Raw genomic sequence first — 18,321 nt, forward strand, 5'->3', positions numbered from 1 at the left:
TCACGCAAAAGTATCAAAAGTAGCAGACCTACAAGCTCGTTTTGAGCTTGTAGATATTTTTGGATTTTTCTGCCTTTATTCAATAGAATACAGTTGACTAACAGGAAATGGGGAGAGAGCGATGGACTAATTAATAAACCGCTACACTAGCCGTCCGGGCCGAGCTTGTAGATTTGCTGCATTTGATGATTTTGAATTTGAAAACTCATGAAAAGTAACAGTTTTGTATCTTTTGTATCTTACAGTTGCTAAAGTTAAAAGCTCCTAGTTTTAGCTTGTGAACAAGGTGGTGTCCCCTCTCCCTCCCTGGCCCTGAACCCCCTAATGCTTTTAACAGAGTGTCCTGGCCCCGGACCCCCCAATGCTTTTAACTGAGTGTCCTGGCCCCGGACCCCCCAATGCTTTTAACTGAGTGTCCTGCTTTAGGCTCCAGACAGAACACTCACTCTGAAAAACAGAGTGTTTCAAAGCAAGGTCTGAATCGTAATGAATAATGGAACAGGAATAATGGAACAGGACTCTTGTTCTATTTTGCGCGTTTGTTTTATTATCTGGTAAAAAAGTGGGGCCATGATTAAGAGGCGCGGCCACCGACCGGTGGGTTTTTGTGCCGCTGTTATAAAGTGAAATTCTCGCGCCAGCATAAAGACGTATAATAGCTAAAGCATTTTGTCAAGAACGCTTGCATTAATCATGAACAAACTCCGGTGGTTTTAACAGGATGCTGTCAGATACCGTTGTTTCAACTAGGACACACCGCTGGCAAAATGTGGTCAGCAGAGCGTCCTACCAGGGACGTGCACAGATAGACTCTAGGTGGTGCTAGAGCACCTGCCCTTTGCCCTCTTGACCAGAAGTTTTTTTTTTCCAGTTTACAGCAGGGGTCTTCAACAGGGGGTCCGGGACCCCTAGGGGGTCCTCAGAGTTACTACAGGGGGTCCGCCAAATCTTTATGTGATATGATTTTTCTTTTTACCATAACCACTCGAAACCTAGCATCCCTTTTCTGAGGAGAACTTTAGCCAAAAATAGCCGATCTACAAGCCCACAACGCCTCGCGCTGCGAGGCGTTGTGGGCTTGTAGATCGGCTATTTTTGGCAAAGAGGTATAGGTGTAGAGGGAAAAAAGAGCAGACCAAGTAAACAAAAAAAAGTATAATTTACTTGAGCACCTGCCCCTCAAAATGTCTGTGCACGCCACTGGAAGGACACCACCAGGAGTGGAGCCTGTGAGGCTTAATTTGTCTCAACACAAGGAAGCTCAAGCCAGGGGGTTGGTGGTGTATGTCTGTTCTTATAGTTGGTGGAGTGATTTGTCTGGTTGATTCCCATAATGAATGAGACTCTGGGTTGTTGCGTGGTCAGCAGCAGTTAACTTCTGTCAAGGACCACCAAAATTAATGTGTATTTGGCCGTGGACCCTCATCTGAAAATATTTTGTGCCAGGGACCCCCCACACAAGATTTGTGTTCATTGTTAAAAAATGTTTGTTTTCAAGATTTTCTTTTTTGAAAATAGAACATCTACAAGCTCACACGCTCGTGTATAGGTTTAAAGTGGTTTGGATGCTATATCAACTCATTTTGCTGGGGACACCCTGCAAACCTACCCAAAGGACCCCCTGGGTCTTTGAGGGGACCGACCGCACTTTTAGAACCACTGGATTAGATGACACCACACTGACGAGTTCAGTCCACTTCTCACCTCAGCTTTGTTTTCCCCATAACCCATTGAGACCTGAAGCCGATTCTACACGTCTCCTAAATCTCAACAGTATTCTGAAAAACGTATGTTTCTATATCAGTGGTGCTCAAACTTTTTCATGTCAAGGACCCCCAAAATGATATGTATTTGGCCACGGACCCCCATCAAAATATGTTGTTCCAGAGACCCCCAGAAGCAAAGATTTGAGTTAAAAATGTTCGCTTTAAAAATATATATATTCAAAGATTTGCACACATTTTCACGATTTTTCAAAAATAGCAGATCTACAAGCTCATAGCGCGGCACTCGGTGCCGCGCTATGAGCTTGTATATCTGCTATTTTTGAATAGCCAAAAGTGTAAAATATTGCTTTTTAGCTCAAATCTAAAAATGACACAGTTCCAGGTCTTAATTTAAACTATCTATTCTATGCTGTATTAAACTGCTGTGACAGATAAATAAGATGGAACGAATGCAAAATGATGCCAAACATTCTTGCATGTAATGTTCATTCATACATGCAAGCACACATGCATGTTTCATGTACCGTACGTACCGAGCTTTGTGAAATATTCCAGGGCCTTGTCCGAGGCCCCTGCGTACACCGTCTCTCCTTTGTGCATCAGCGTCAGGTGGTCGAACTGTTTGAAGATGGAGTAGCGTGGCTGGTGGATGGAGAGGATGACTGTCTTACCCCGCCTAGACAGCCTATTGAAACACACACACACACACACACACACACACACACGTTTGTATTACTATACTTGTGAGGACATCAACTCTTTAGGAAAGAGATTTTATGAATGTCATTTAAAAATACATATATTTTGGCAGTTTTAACCGTAAGCCTAAAGCCGAAAAACAGCAGATCTACAAGCCCACAACGCGTCGCGCTGCGACGCGTTGTGAGCTTATAGATCGGCTGTTTTTCGGTGCATGACACTGGCGCGCAACTAAGTATAAAATCATGTTTAACTCTTATTCCAATCCCTAAACCTAACCTCTAAGACACCTAAATGTCTAATCCTGACCTGAATGTTTTTCTGATTGTAAACAAAACCTCTAAAACATGTTTTTTAACTATAAAACAACCATTTGTCTTGTGAGGACCAGGAGAACGCTCCTCACAATGTAGATTTAGTAATACAAACACACACACACACACACACACACACACACACACACACACACACACACACACACACACACACACACACACACACACACACACACACACACACACACACACACACAGGACACTCAATTAAAAGCATTGGAGGGTCCAGGGAGAGGGCACGTCATCTCGTTCACAAGCTAAAACTAGGAGCTTTTAGCTGCAGCAACTGTGAGAGACATATGGTTGCTGTCAGGCACAAATCTTGTACGTATATGTTGTTGTTGTTGGTGCAGAAACGTCCTATCTCTATAGTCTTACTTTTAGTGTTTTTTTTTTTGTAAATTTACACCCTACTTGATCATACTACAGCGTCACACCAAAAGCATCAAAAGTAGCAGATCTGCAAGCTCGAAACGCGGCGCGAAGCGACGCGTTTCGAGCTTGTAGATCTGCTACTTTTGATATTTTTTTATTTGAATCCTGAAAAGTAACAGTTGCCCTGACACCATCCATTAAAGGACGTGTAACACTGGTTTCTTTCAAAATCGGCCACGAAAAAGCATCTATCAGGAGACCAGAGAGTTTTGTTCATTATCACTATCACGAGTTTGAAATGGTTGATGACATGTATTATTGTGTTAATGTATAATTCTACGTTGATGAATTGAATACATAGGACCACAATGGAAACAAGTCCCGAGGACTTTTTTTTGTGTTATCCTTTCAGCCTTTTTTAATGTCTTACTGTATCAGGTGCTGTTTAATCAATCTAAAATGCACGTGGCATGGTGTTTATTACCTGCGCAGGAGGCTGATGATGCAGTTGGCCGTGTTGGAGTCCAGTCCAGTGGTGGGTTCGTCAAGGAACAGCAGAGACGGAGCGGTGATGAGCTCCATCCCAATACTGCACCTCTTCCTCTCTCCGCCCGACACGCCACGAAGAAACTCTGTTCCTATCTGCACACAGACGCACACACGCACACGCACACGCGCACGCACACACACAATTTAATTCTTTCAAGAAGAAAAGTCTTTCAAGAAGCCTGTGAGAATGTTAGTAACCCTGGAGTGGTTGAGTACTGCTATGATAGTCATCACAAAAGGAACGCACCTGTTTATTGTTTGGATATTAGCACACTGAGGGTGCAGTCACACCCAACTTTGATTCTGCCTTTGAGGGAGGATTCTGCCAATGCTTTTCAATGGGAACGGAGCTTGAGTTTGTTGCCATTTGAGGATTTCCGCAAAAATTAAAAAGTTCAGGGTGCGACCGCACCCTGAGGGGGGCTTTCTCAGTTCTTTCTTACCTGATAACAATAATAATAATAACTTGAATTTACATACTGTAGCGCCTTTCAAGGACACTTTACGATGCAAAAAATAAACAAACTATTTGCCAAAAGCCTGAGTAAACAAGTGTCTCTTCAGTGCGGACTAAGTCCAATGTTGGCATCTGGCGAATCTCCACGGGGAGAGAGTTCCAGATGGCAGGGGCTGCCACACCGAAAGCTCTATCGTCGAGGGTCCGCTTATTGCTGTGAGGGATGGTGAGGAGCGCCAAGCCAGAAGACCTCAGGTCCTCGAGTAATCCTCGAGGAGCTTCTGACAGGTACCGTGGGGCTAGGGCATGGAGATCGAGCTTTATAGGTGACCTTACCTGCAGTAAACTAATACAATTGGACTGGATTTCTGTTCAATACAGCCTATATTCTATGGGTCCCAGTCAACAGAAAACAACAACACTCTCCCTGCAAAGAGTTCTGTAGCAGAGATTTAAATTCACCATGTCTATCAGACAGGCACACAAAACAGTGTCTGACCCGACTAACATTCTCCACCCAGAATTGTATAGTTTTAAGATTCTCAACACTAAGATAAGATAGATAAGATGTTTATTGTCACTGTATATGGAATATACAACGACATCTTCTTTAGTGCACTTGGCACTTGCCCAATAGCCCATATTGCACTTGGCATTATAAACAAAGAGAACAGTTTGTGTGTGTATGTGTGTGTGTGTGTGTGTGTGTGTGTGTGTGTGTGTGTGTGTGTGTGTGTGTGTGTGTGTGTGTGTGTGTGTGTGTGTGTGTGTGTGTGTGGGGGGGGGGGGGGGGGGGGGGGAATGAAGTCACTAATGAGTCCATCAAATCAATGCTGTCACAGTTCTTGGAAAGAAGCTGTTGTTTTCCAGGAACTTAGCCCTGACACAAACAATATGACACCATTGTCTGACGGTGCGTTAAAAGCTGTGCTGTTGAGATGATGATGATGAAGATGATGATGATGATGATTTATGACTTTGTCTTCTGTGGAACTGTGCAGTAAAGTATATCTTATCTTATAAGTCAAACCACGGTATCTAAATGGGTAATGGGGTCTTTTTCTTTACCCATCCCATGATAAAGGTGCAAAATACAATTACATTACATATGTACAAAAGAGATTACCCAGGGGGCAAAACCCCCTTTTTTTTGGAAAGCTGCATTTGCTCTGCTATAAAAGGTTGGCCACCAGAAATAATATCTATGACCCAGTAGGATCACAACCTATATGGACAACCCGGTCAACTTGCTGCTGGAAATCCAATATGGCCGCCTCAATATTGGCCCCTATCAGAAAATAGCTTTGGCAATAACTTTTGAACCAGATGGGCTAGAAATAAAAACTTGGTATCTATTTCATGGTTTCAGAGCATGAGAAACTCAATGGAATACTTATCTTTATGATTGGGTGTGTCTGGACCTTTAATTTGCATATTTCCAAGATGGACGCCACGCGAAAATGAGTTTTACTATGACTTTTACAGTGACAGCTGACTGTTATGGCAACAGAGATGGCAGTCCAGAGATGGCAGTCCTAAGAGAGCAGCTGCTGCTTTTTCAGGAATCATTGAATGGGCAACCAACTGCAGTCCTCTGGGAAACCTTCCTGGAGATGTCAGATATTCTCCAAAGGTTTATCTAGTACGATCGGGAAGGTGACTGGACAGGACATCTCTGTGAATCAGCAAGAATGCTACCCTACCTCACTGCAGCAGGCCACTACAAGTACGGGCAGCAATCTTTACCTCTGTATTTGGCTGAGATGAAGAAACTACCAGAAACAGCTTCAGAGGTACATGAAGCACTGATGGCAGGTGTATTTGTTGGCAGACGAGCAGATGGCAGCCACAACAGTGTTTCTCTTGACATGCTACTGGAGCAGACCTATAATGCCGATGCCAAGGAAGCAAGCAGTCTGGATGGCATTACACTCAGCCCTGCTGCCAGGACAAAATGGGTCTACACAAAACCACTCACTGCAGCTGTCTCTGCAGAGCTCAAGTCTATGCTCCACCTCCACTCCTCCAACCACACCATGAGTCTGGTCAGAGTCGTGTAATCCGGGATGCAGCGATGGTAGTCAAGGTCATGGCAGCAGTGGAGACTAACCCATTTACAGTGAGCACATCATCCATGATCAACATATCTACAGGACAGTGTGCTGATTCCACAGTCAAGGACCACTTGATGAGTGTGAAAGAACTGGGTCTGAAGGCACTGTGTGAGTCATTGTCCAGTGAACAGAAGAAGACAAGCATAATGAAGCTTAACACTTCCCACACTCAAAACACAAAATCTAAAAAGTCTAAGGGGAAAACCTCAGCACCTGGCAAGAGCAATGAAATTACTGCCCTCCTGCGCATGACCCAAATCATAGCCAGTGGTGGAGAACTCAACCTTGTTGACTTTATAGGCAACCACGAGTGCAGTGGCTTCCCCCCTTCCCTCTTCCAGGAAGATGGCAGGATGAGAACAGGTACCAAGGCAAGCCTTGTGAAGGTCCTGAAAGAGGAGACCAAAGTTGCATGCATCCCTGACCTGCCTACAGAAGACAGAAAAACAGCAGTAGTTATTGATGCCATGTATGCCATACGCCATTGGTCGTTCCTGAAAGGTGAAGCATTTGGAACAATCGCTGAACGATACCAACGTCTCCTGTTGAATGATGTGCCTGCTGGCACAGAGATCATTCACTTCTGTTGTGACCGGTACAGTGGACCTAGTCTTAAGACAGCTGAGCAAGAACACAGATATGCTCGACCAAAACCTACCAAAGAATATGAAGTCAGTATGCGTTACACAGCTCCAGATCCTCAGGAGTTTTTTGCTGTGTCAGCTAACAAGGCAAACCTATTGAGTTTCCTCTGTGACGAATGGTGTGAAAATGAGAAACTTAAGTCGGCCCTTGGTCCAACACATCTTTACCTGGGTGGGTGGTTTAAAGAAGAGACAAGGAGTGTGGTGATCAAGGAGGGGTCTATTGAAGATGTCCCTGCACTAGAATCCACACAACAGGAAGCTGATACAAGAATAATACTCCACACCCTGTACAGTGTCCAGAATGACAAAGTTGACAGAGTTGTCATCCATGCCAATGACACAGACATCATCATCATGTGCCTTTACTATGCAGCAACCCATGTCAGATGCCTTCCAGAGCTGTGGGTGAGAACACAATTCATACCTTCCTATCCATCAAATGGTATCAGCACTGGGGCTTGCACAGTGTCGTGCCCTGCCCTTTATCCATAGTTTAAGTGGCAGAGATACCACCAGCTATCCCTTTTTCACTGGGAAGAAGGCATGGTTCAAGGCCAGCATGCGTCTGGATCTCCCTGCACTTGAGGAGTTTGGTGAAAACTCTTCTGATTCCCTCTCATATGACGTCATCAATCAGGCACGAGACCTCACAATTGCTGTATATACATCCAAAGCGGACCACCCGGAGGATTTTGACCTGAGTAAGCTTAGAGTGTACAAGTTCCTCAATAATAGATCAACCCTCTTAAAGCTGCTGCCCCCGACAGAGAATGCCTTTGACCTGCACCTGAGAAGAGCTGCTCTAGCAACCATAATAGATAAATGTGCACATATCGCCAAGCCGGATATTCCTTCTTTCACAGAGTATGGATGGTCTCTCAGTGCTAGCAATGCAGTCCCTCTTGCATCTACCGAGCCAGCCTTGCCTTTGTCAATGAACAAGGCAATATCATGCCTCTGTTCCTGTGCAAAGAAGGCAATTCCATGCTACTTAGGATGCCGTTGCCAGGTACTGGAGACACGATGCAGCAGGATCAGTGCAACACATGACAACAGTGACAGTGAATAGCATTGTACCATAGTATCATTGGCTTTAGAAGCAGGCAAGACAGCACCATAGAGGTCAAAATGAACCTTTTGTAGGCAACCTCAACTCCGCCTTTACTCTATTTGTCACTAAGTAGTCTATATTTTGTTATGTTACTTGAATGTATACCACTATGTTAATTTGTATAGCCCTAAAGTTGAAGTTTTTGGCAAGTCTTGGAGTGTGCATGTGTATGTTTATATTGTATTTAGTTTATTAAAATGATACATAAGATACATTGTGGGCTTTTTCTCCGATTTTTCTCTGCAATCATCCCCACAACTATAGATCTATAAATCAATAAATCTGGGGGAAAATGTAATACCATACATTATTTATGACTGCAGCCATATTGACAAAATAGAAATGAAAGCTCAAACTGACCAAATGTGTTCATATTGCTTAAAAAGCAGACTTTTTGCCATAACAGTAAGCTGTCACTGTAAAAGTCATAGTAAAACTCATTTTCGCGTGGCATCCATCTTGGAAATATGCAAATTAAAGGGCCAGACACACCCAATCATAAAGATAAGTATTCCATTGAGTTTCTCATGCTCTGAAACCATGAAATAGACACCAAGTTTTTATTTCTAGCCCATCTGGTTCAAAAGTTATTGCCAAAGCTATTTTTTGATAGGGGCCAATATTGAGGTGGCCATATTGGATTTCCAGCAGCAAGTTGACCGGGTTGTCCATATAGGTTGTGATCCTACTGGGTCATAGATATTATTTCTGGTGGCCAACCTTTTATGGCAGGGCAAATGCAGCATACCCCCCTTTGCCCCTGGGTACTGATAGGGGCCAATATTGAGGCGGCCATATTGGATTTCCAGCAAAAAATTGACCGGGTTGTCCATATAGGTTGTGATCCTACGGGGTCATAGATATTATTTCTGGTGGCCAACCTTTTATAGCAGAGCAAATGCAGCATACCCCCCTTTGCCCCCTGGGTAGATGGGAAATTTACATTTACCTCCCCTTGTGGTTATCTGATGTTTTTTCAGGCCAATTTTGAAAGAAACCAGTGTTACACATCCTCTAATGGATGGTGTCAGCGCATTCCATTATGCATAATGTATGTAAACTATTCATGAATATGGCTGTTTGTGTGCATGTGACTTGCGTATGCTGTGTGTGTGTGTGTGTGTGTGTGTGTATATATATATACCTTAGTGTTTTGACAGTCTGTCAGCCCCAGGTCTTTGATGATGTCGTCCACTCGTTTGTGTTTGTCCGAGGCGGAGTGCTGCTTGGGGTCCAGACGCAGGTTGGCGCTGAACAGAAGGTTCTCTCTCACGCTCATGGTGCCCATCATCACATCGTCCTGGAGAGACAGAGGGGTGGACAGGGGTCATCGCCATGCTGGCTTATGGTGGACATTTTTGTCAAAATTACATTTTTGCCACACACTTACAAAATGAGCGGACGATAACATTACCAGAAACACATAAAGAGCAAGCCCTGAATGACCATAACAGGTCTGTAACTCTGAGAGCGTACAAATGGAACCAAATGGACCCTTACGGGTCCATTTGGTTCCATTTGTACGCTCTCAGAGTTAAGAGGGTCCTTGAAAATAAAACATTTGAGAACAACTAGCAGTTGGACTTTAGTAAATCAGTGTCATACACATTCTGAAGAAACCCTGGAGACTTGACATTCAGTAATTGGGTCTTATGATCAGAATAAGAACATTATAATGATGGTGTGTAAAAAAGAAAATCAAAAATTTGCCACGGACAAGACCAAATCTTTGCCACGGACACATTTGTCCGTGTACGGACTTATTAATGACCCCTGGGATTGGAGAATAATGTAGGTGTGTGTGTGTGTGTGTGTGTGTGTGTGTGTGTGTGTGTGTGTGTGTGTGTGTGCCACAGTAATGTCCTCAGTGTTCATTAAATCCCTTTGTGACTTTGAGAGAGTTCAAATCGTCGCTGTCGGGTGGAAACCTCATATGTCCAAAAGTGTTACTTTTCAGGATTCATATGCAAAAGTAGCAGATCTACAAGCTCACAACGAGCCCAAAATATGGGGATAGGCGGTTTCTGCCCAACAACAACGATACTGTACTTATGTGGAGCTGCTGTTGCACTACCTTTTGCACCTTATGTCTAAACTGTGTGTACGCATGCTCGCTCTTCTGTGTGTGCATGCGTGTGCGTGTGGTATGTGAGTGTGAGTGTGAGTGTGTGTGTGTGTGTGTGTGTGTGTGTGTGCGTGCGTGCGTGCGTGCGTGCGTGCGTGCGTGCGTGCGTGCGTGCGTGCGTGCGTGCGTGCGTGCGTGCGTGTGCGTGTGTGTGTGCGTGTGTGCGTACCTGAACCACATAAGCAGAGGTGAGCCTGAGGTCGGAGGTGACGACCTTTCCGTCCACCAGGACACTTCCCTGGCGTAGCCCAGCCGGATCCTTCCTGCCTGCGATCACATCCAGCAGCCTGGGGGGGGAAGGAACAACAAAGCTATGGTTCATTTATGAACCGTGCAATTACAACAGTGGTTCTCAAACTTGTTTTGTTTTTTCTGTCTTTTGATTCATGTATTTAATATTGATGTATATAAATGTATATTCCCAGCGCCCATACGGGTTGGTGAAAGGGCCTACTCTGTGTGGAGTTTGCATGTTCTCCCGTGTCTCCTAGGGTAGTTAATACCCTCACAAAAACATGTAGTAATCCTGGTCTCTATACCGCCTCCCCCATGACAGCCGGGGCGCCTGATGGAGGGGAAGGGAACTGGTTGGAATAACGTGTTCCTTCCAGGCGCTACGTCCTACCGGGGAAACTCCCCCCTGTCAGGTGATAAGAAGGTCAGTTGGCTTTCATGCATTGAAGGAGGCATGAGCTCTGGGCCCTGGGCTCCATAGGCTGGTGGCAGTGGTGGGGGGAGTGTAGCGCTCAGGATCACTTAGAAAATTGGCACCGGGTGAAAAAAGGGTTACAAAATTGTGGGATATATTAAAAAAAAGGGGATACAAAAATTGTGTTCTGTATCTCGGCTACATTGAAAATGAGGGCCTGCCCCTCAACTGTACTACGAGTTGAAATAAAGGTTATGATTATGTCAAGGAGCTTGAGTGTTTTGATAAACTCATATTTTTCCGTACATCGAAAGGGAGTCGCACTTCTACTGCACAAATCAGTGCTTCTATATCCACTGTTATTTTAGACCCTCATCAGGGAAGATTTACCATAGAATTATATTATTATTATGTACAACTGTAAGACTCAGTAGCTTTATTGCTGCATTTAAAATACAATGAAAAGTATTTGGGACCGAGTAGAATCTTTAAAATCACAGATTCCTCAGGATTCTCAGGCGCGAAATGGCTGTAGTCCATATTTTATGTCATTATTTGCTAATTAATTGGTGGTGGATACCTTTGGTGACCATTATTTATTATTATTATTATTAACGGAAAATGTTTTCCCACAGTGAAAAGTGTCTTGTGTTTGTGTTCCACTTTAGACTGAAACGGGACATCATAAGGTGTTGGGCTTCATTTCTTGCATCAAAATATGAGGTAAATTAACGCCCTACGTGATCATACTACAGCGTCGCTCGAAACGCGTCGCGAGCTTGTAGATCTGCTACTTCTGATGCTTTTGAATTTGAGTCCTGAAAAGTTATACAGTTATATAGTCACGATATAGTGTTAAAGTGGTTGAACAAATTTTAGGCGGGGATCCCCCCTGGAACCCCTGCCTCAAGGACCACTGGTGGTCCCGGGACAGACACCGCTTCTAGAACAACTGCATTTTACATCAGTCCATGAAATGCTCCAGCACACCAGAGCTATTTGATCTAAAATAAGGTTCAAAGTTAAAAAACAATGAGGATCCATTGCAGCAATTTATTGGCCTATTTCTATTTCCTAGCCTGAGGCTAAGTGGGTCTTTGTGGAGCCTAGCAGTGAAGATCTATTCCATTTAATAAAGAAACAGTGGTTTGTTAATGTCACTGAATTGTTCCTTTTGACTCATGGTAATTAACACGTTACCATAATTCGCGATAGTGATTTGTAACTCACTTTTTTAACGTCTCAACTTTCCTTAAAACTGGTGATCAGCTGAAACAGTCCATGGTTGGCTTTTTTTTACGTGTGTGTGTGTGTGTGTGTGTGTGTGTGTGTGTGTGTGTGTGTGTGTGTGTGTGTGTGTGTGTGTGTGTGTGTGTGTGAGTGTGAGTGTGTGTGCGTGCGTGTTTCTTACGATGTTTTCCCACTTCCTGTTGGTCCCATGATGGCGTTCATGCCAGGTCCCATAATGCCACTGCAATAAACAATCATAGAATGACACAACACAAGGTAGCTTGACCAATCAGGAACTATAACATATAAAAAGCATGTTCATACTGGACTTCTTTTTTAATAATAGCCACTTTTGCCTTCATAATTTCAGATCTACAGAAATTCTTCCATGGGTTTTCATGGCAGGTGTTTACAAATACATCCCCATGACTTATTAAACTTGAATTATACTTCACTGTGTTTCTCAGACAATATACCCGTGTCAACTGTCATAACTCATCATTTACAATTTACAATTTAGGCATTTAGCAGACGCTCTTAATCCAGAGCGATTTAAAGTAAGCAAGGACAACACAACACAAGGTAATACATCAAATGCATAGAAATAGTAATCTAATAATAAACTAATACATAAGTAAACCAAGAACCTATCATCAGTCTAACCGTAGAATAACACAAATAATCCATAATCTGTACATTGAAACTATACACACTATTGGATTCCAGGTTAACAATGACCTGGCATCTGTCTACATAACATGCTATGTAAGTTAGATTGTAGCCTTTGCATAAGCCTGCAAGGTTGTCAAGGCAAGGGCAAGTGCTACGGGCTGAGATAGATAGGTACGCCACACAAGAATCAAATACAATAATCCTAGCAACCATATACCAAGTCTGTTTGTCCTAAGGCCTTATGGGCAAGGCAAGTGCTCCAGTACTTTAACCCAGTGGTTCTCAAACTTTTTCATGTCAAGGACCCCCAAATTGACACTTATTACCCCACGGACCCCCATTTCAAAAGATGACCAGGGACCCCAATAAGATAAGGTTTTTATGGCTCTCTAGCAGTGATTCTCAACCATTTTAATTTCAAGGACCCCCAGTTTAACATGCATTAGGCTACGGACCCCCATTTAATGGCATTTATACCTCTGGGACCCCAATTCATATTGTAAAATCAATGTTAATTTAACACTGAGAGTGTACAAATGGAACCAAATGGACCTGTTAGGGTCCATTTGGTTCCATTTGTACACTCTCAGAGTTACAGAACCATAAGGGTCCATTTGGGTCCTGTCCATCATTTAGCTGGGGACCCCCTGGAACCCCCTCAAGTACCCCTAGGGGTCCCCGGACCAATACTTTAACCCATTAAGACCGGGAACGCATCTCTGTCATTATAGATTTCTTTGGCTATTAAAAAATAGCAGATATACAAGCTCATAGCACGGCACCGAGTGCCACGCTATGAGCTTGTAGATCTGCTATTTCCCCCCCTCTTAATCCAGAGCGATTTACAGTAAGCAAGGACAACACAAGATAATACATCAAATGCATAGAAATAGTAATCTAATAAATTATAAGAGTAAACCAAGAAGCTATCATCAGCCTGTACATTGACACTATACACACTATAGCATGCCAGGTCAGCAATGACCTGGCATCTGTCTACATAACATGCTATGTAAGTTACATTTCAGCCTTTGCATAAGCCTGCAAGGTTGTCAAGGCTATAGGGCAAGTGGTAAGGGCTGAGATGGAGTCTGAAGATGTGAGTCTTCAGATTACGGCGGAAGATTGGGAGTGAGTCTGCAGTTCTAATTGCAATGGGGAGTTCATTCCATAGTTTGGGAGCCAGAAGGGAGAAGAGTCTGGGACGTGTGGAGCGTTTGTCCCGGATGTTTTAGCGAAGGTTCTGACAGCTTCCCTGTGTTAGCTGATCTGAGAGAGCGGGAGGGGTTGTAGGGTTGGATCAGGCTTAGAAGATATGGGGGCGGCATAGCTTTGGTTGCTTTGTAACTATGATTTGAATCATAGTTCATCAGATGGTACAACGATTTGGACTGGCTGAACAGCTGAACACCATTCAGTCATCCATTATACTATGTATGATTTTGATGAAGTTTGACTTAAATCGTAAATGACCCTTTAAAAAGGTGTACGTATGCTTAACAATTTGAAGAAAAGCTACGCGGGAGTAGACGAGCTTCACTCCAAAATGAGAAATCCACAATTAAAGGGGGATGTTTTGAAGCGCTGTTAAAACTATCTATTCATTGAGAAATGCCAGGAGAGAATGTGCAACACGTGCCATTTGCTCACTACAGTATGTAACCTACTGTTACTGTATATGCATGATGTCACAGGTAGTTGATAACGTCGCTATAGCTTACGAGCCTTACAGTACAGTACATGCATCACACGCGCACAGTACACCAACTCATAGAGGCACGGTATGTGTCCTACTGTACCTGACATCTTTGAGGATGAATTTCTGTGGTCCTCTCCGGCAGAGACCCTTGCTCTCCCGGACACAGTAATGCAGGTTACTGAACGTGACTCTGGGGCCGTGGTCCTGGAAACAGTCTTCAGGATCATGTTGTTCGCCCTGCTGCTCCTTAGCCATCCTTCCTTACACGCTGTGTTACACACCAGAAAGACACACAATGACAACTGTTCACACAGAGAGAGAGAGAGAGAGAGAGAGAGAGAGAGAGAGAGAGAGAGAGAGAGAGAGAGAGAGAGAGAGAGAGAGAGAGAGAGAGACACCTTTGGACTGACTCCTCGCCATGATGACCCTTCACTTCATTCTAAGCCAATCCCATTATAAACACTTATATATTATGGGCCCATAAACTGGGCTGTGACCCAGTCATGGGGCCATAAAATACTGTACTTTTTTTGGCTGGGATGGAAGTCATCAATGCTGGTTTAAATACGCCTCAATAACTCTGGACCCAAATTGTCCAGACAGAATGTATTGTATTGTATTGGACAACATGTGTTGTGTTGTCGGTCTAAAACAAATGCAAATAACTTGGAAGTAGCCTCTTTGAATTTGAATCGAATGTCTTTTAACCAACCATATCCAGGCCTACTTAGTTGACCCGGGTCCTCCAGATCAAATCGCTTTACACCGAATCTCTGCAACTGAAAATAGCTGATCTACAAGCTCACAATGCATCGCTTTGAAAGATCTGGTATTTTCGCTTAATGTTCGACCCCAGAATATGGACGCTGAACATGTAATATTTTCGATCCACTGGAGGGTGCCTTTGTTCACCTATTCACCTGAAAACGTTAAAAGTTCACAAACTTTATTTGCACACCAGTTTAGCCTTATGACAGGTGCCATGGTTTCTTTCTTGTATGGTGTTGTAAGTCTGTATATGTCTTGATTCATTGAATAAACAGGACCACAATGGAAAGAAGACCTCAGGGCTTTTTGTGTTATCCTTTTAGCATTATTGTATAACTGTACCTCTGTACTTTTTGCAAACTGTTAACATTAAGACCTGGAACGCATCTGTGTCACTTTAGATTTCTTTGGCTATTCAAAAATAGTAGATCTACAAGCTCATAGTGCGGCACCGAGTGCCGTGCTACGAGCTTGTAGATCTGCTATTTTTGAAAAATCGTGAAAAAATATTTTTTATATTTTTTTCAAACATCGGTTAGGATTTAGAAAACATTTTTAAGAATCGCCTCAGGCCTCAATGGGTTAATAAAGTATTCAATCAATCAATCAATCAATCAATCAATGGATAAATACTGGTATATCAGAAATGTAATATGTAAAGACTCGAACACCAGGGTTCATGTGAAAAGAGGTACATGTGCATCGTTGTTGTCGGGTAGAAAACTCTTATCTCTCTTATGTTTTAACTTTTTTGTGTTTTTTCGTAAATTAATGCCCTACTTAATTATACCACAGCGTCACACAAAAAGCATCAAAAGTAGTGCGTTGAGCTTGTAGATCTGCTACTTTTGCTATTTTGCCAGTTTTGGACGACAGGGTTCTGGTACATCAGGAGTCCAGTCTGTTCCTATTTGCCTGTTTGTCAGAGAAGCTTACAGCTTACAATGGGAAAGCAAAGACAAGTCAGCCTGACAGCCTCGCACATTTTAACCACATGAATGAAATGAAAAACAGAAAAGGTACCAAAATCACGGCAATTCCTCTTTAACAATATAGCTTACAATATTAGCACAACGGGTCGAGTTTGTCGATCAGCTATTTTCAGCGAAAGCTTTCCCTACAATAACAGAAAACAGAAAATACACTAGAATAGAGCCCTGAGGGACTCAGGTCAACCATAGGGTCAGAGATACAACTTCAACTTGTGACCGGGATGACAATTGAGATGACTCCACTGTGTTCCACTTTTCTTTTTTACAGTCTATGGTTCCACTCCAACTGCTCGTACACATGTCTTGTGCTGAGGCTGTGGCATTAAAGGACTGAAAATAAAAGTGAGAGGATCATTATACAGAGATGAAACTCTGTTTTCCTGGAATAAGCACGGTTTCTAAGAAGAAGAAGTGCAGCTGTTTGTCTCCAGACAAAAGAGGTAGTTTCACTTTAAAAAATGCGTATTCTAAATGTCATCACATCTAGACCAGTGTGATCTGATATGAGAATGACGAGTCCCATTGTAAGAATGGAATGCGGAAATGCTCGTTCTCAATGAGGAAGTTCCAATGTTTGGAACTATAGCCCATAGCCAGTGGTGTAAAGTAACTAAGTACATTTACTCAAGTACTGTACTTAAGTACAGTTTTGAGGTACTTTTACCTTACTGGAGTATTTCCAATTGTCTATACTTTTACTTCTACTCCACTACATCTCAGAGACAAATGTTGTGCTTTTACTCCACTACAATTATTTGAAAACTTTAGTTACTAGTTACTTTGTAGATTTTGTTTATTGTGCTCATATGCACATAAGATGGACTAAGCAATCGACATGGGCATTAGACATTGTTGGCAAGAGAGGAGCAGGTCATTTATCTGCCATTGATTCACAATGTGAATTGGCCTACCTGTTTCATAACTGTTTTTTAAAAGAAGGTCGATGCACACCTCTAAGGTTAGGGACAGGTGCGTAGTACAAACAGGAAGGTTCAAATGTTCAGAAAGGGATCTTTGATAATATCAAATATCAAAGAAAGAGGGACTGCACACTGTCTGGAACTTCGAAAAAAAACTCCCTTCATAAAGAGTTTTTTGCAAGTTCCAGACAGTCATTGTGCAGGACCTCTTTCTTTGATATTTGATATCAAAGATCCCTTTCGTAACTGTAACTGTAACATTAAGTCAGTGTTTCTCACTGTACCCCCAAATTGATACGTATTATTTGATTTGTTGCCAGAAAGAGAAGATCTTAGTAGTTAGATATAGTACAGAAATCTACAATTGTCTTGGGGAGAGGGAAGCCTATTATCCGAATAGTCATTCATATATACAACAGTACATCAGAATATAGTGCTTTAACCTTTTAACAAAAAACTTTTGTTTTAACCAAAAAATATCACTTACCCTGCCTTTTACTACAAAGCTTAAATATAGTCAGGAGGAGGGACTTTCAAGACAAAACATCTTCTGTGTTGGAATTAAAGTAATTTGTGATTTGGATTGCTACACTTTGGAAGAACCTGTCTGAGCTCTGAATAAATGGGAGTGAAAAGCTGTAAGCCTGCATTTAATTAATATCTTATTGATTATTTTGGCATCAGTTAGTTTGATCATGTGTGCCTTATGTAGAAGTAAACAAATTACTTTTCAAGCCAGTTTATTTATGTCAAATATTACAGATAAATAAATAAAAATTATTCAAACAAATACGTATCTACTTAATTACTTCATTGATTAAAGTATTTATGTAAGAATACAGGAATAAGTATTAGGCTACTTCTTCCCACCTCTATAGAGCGTGCCAAAAATCCTGAAGGGGGCGTCAACAAGTGTCTTTTGGTAGCAGCGGACATCTTTGAGGGGTAAAAACCAGATTGACTAAACATTGCCCAAAACAAACATGTCTGCGCTACTATGCCGCGCCCCCCGGTGGTGACGACGCGTTGGCACGCTCTATAGACGGGTTTCCGAGCGACGTCATCACAGAGCAGAATGCGCAATCTGCGCATGCCTGGGGGTGGAAGGCGCGTTCGAAAATACAGCCCTGAGCGGCAGTGAGCGCACTGGCCAATACAAACTAATAGGCGAGTGTGCTCCGGTGCGTAATTTCCAAACGCACCCATAGGCTTCCCCCCGCAGCTGCGCGGTCATATTCCTCTCATGTTTACT

General features: G+C 42.8%; 1 protein-coding gene across 1 annotated transcript in view; it reads right to left on the reverse strand.

Annotated features, from left to right (window-relative positions):
* abcg2b (ATP-binding cassette, sub-family G (WHITE), member 2b) overlaps positions 1–14,644 on the reverse strand; it is a gene marked incomplete at both ends in the record, with an annotated part of 30,464 nt that extends 15,820 nt beyond the window's left edge. The window contains 6 exons of the mRNA XM_084072023.1: positions 2,261–2,412; positions 3,621–3,778; positions 9,159–9,314; positions 10,309–10,426; positions 12,200–12,259; positions 14,490–14,644. Of these exons, the coding sequence (XP_083928149.1) occupies positions 2,261–2,412; positions 3,621–3,778; positions 9,159–9,314; positions 10,309–10,426; positions 12,200–12,259; positions 14,490–14,644 (799 nt within the window). The remainder of the gene's footprint in view (positions 1–2,260; positions 2,413–3,620; positions 3,779–9,158; positions 9,315–10,308; positions 10,427–12,199; positions 12,260–14,489) is intronic.
* Positions 14,645–18,321: the final 3,677 nt, after the last annotated feature.

The sequence above is a fragment of the Gymnoscopelus microlampas genome, assembly GCF_963454915.1.
Source record: "Gymnoscopelus microlampas genome assembly, chromosome: 2".
Classification (NCBI taxonomy): Eukaryota; Metazoa; Chordata; class Actinopteri; order Myctophiformes; family Myctophidae; genus Gymnoscopelus; species Gymnoscopelus microlampas.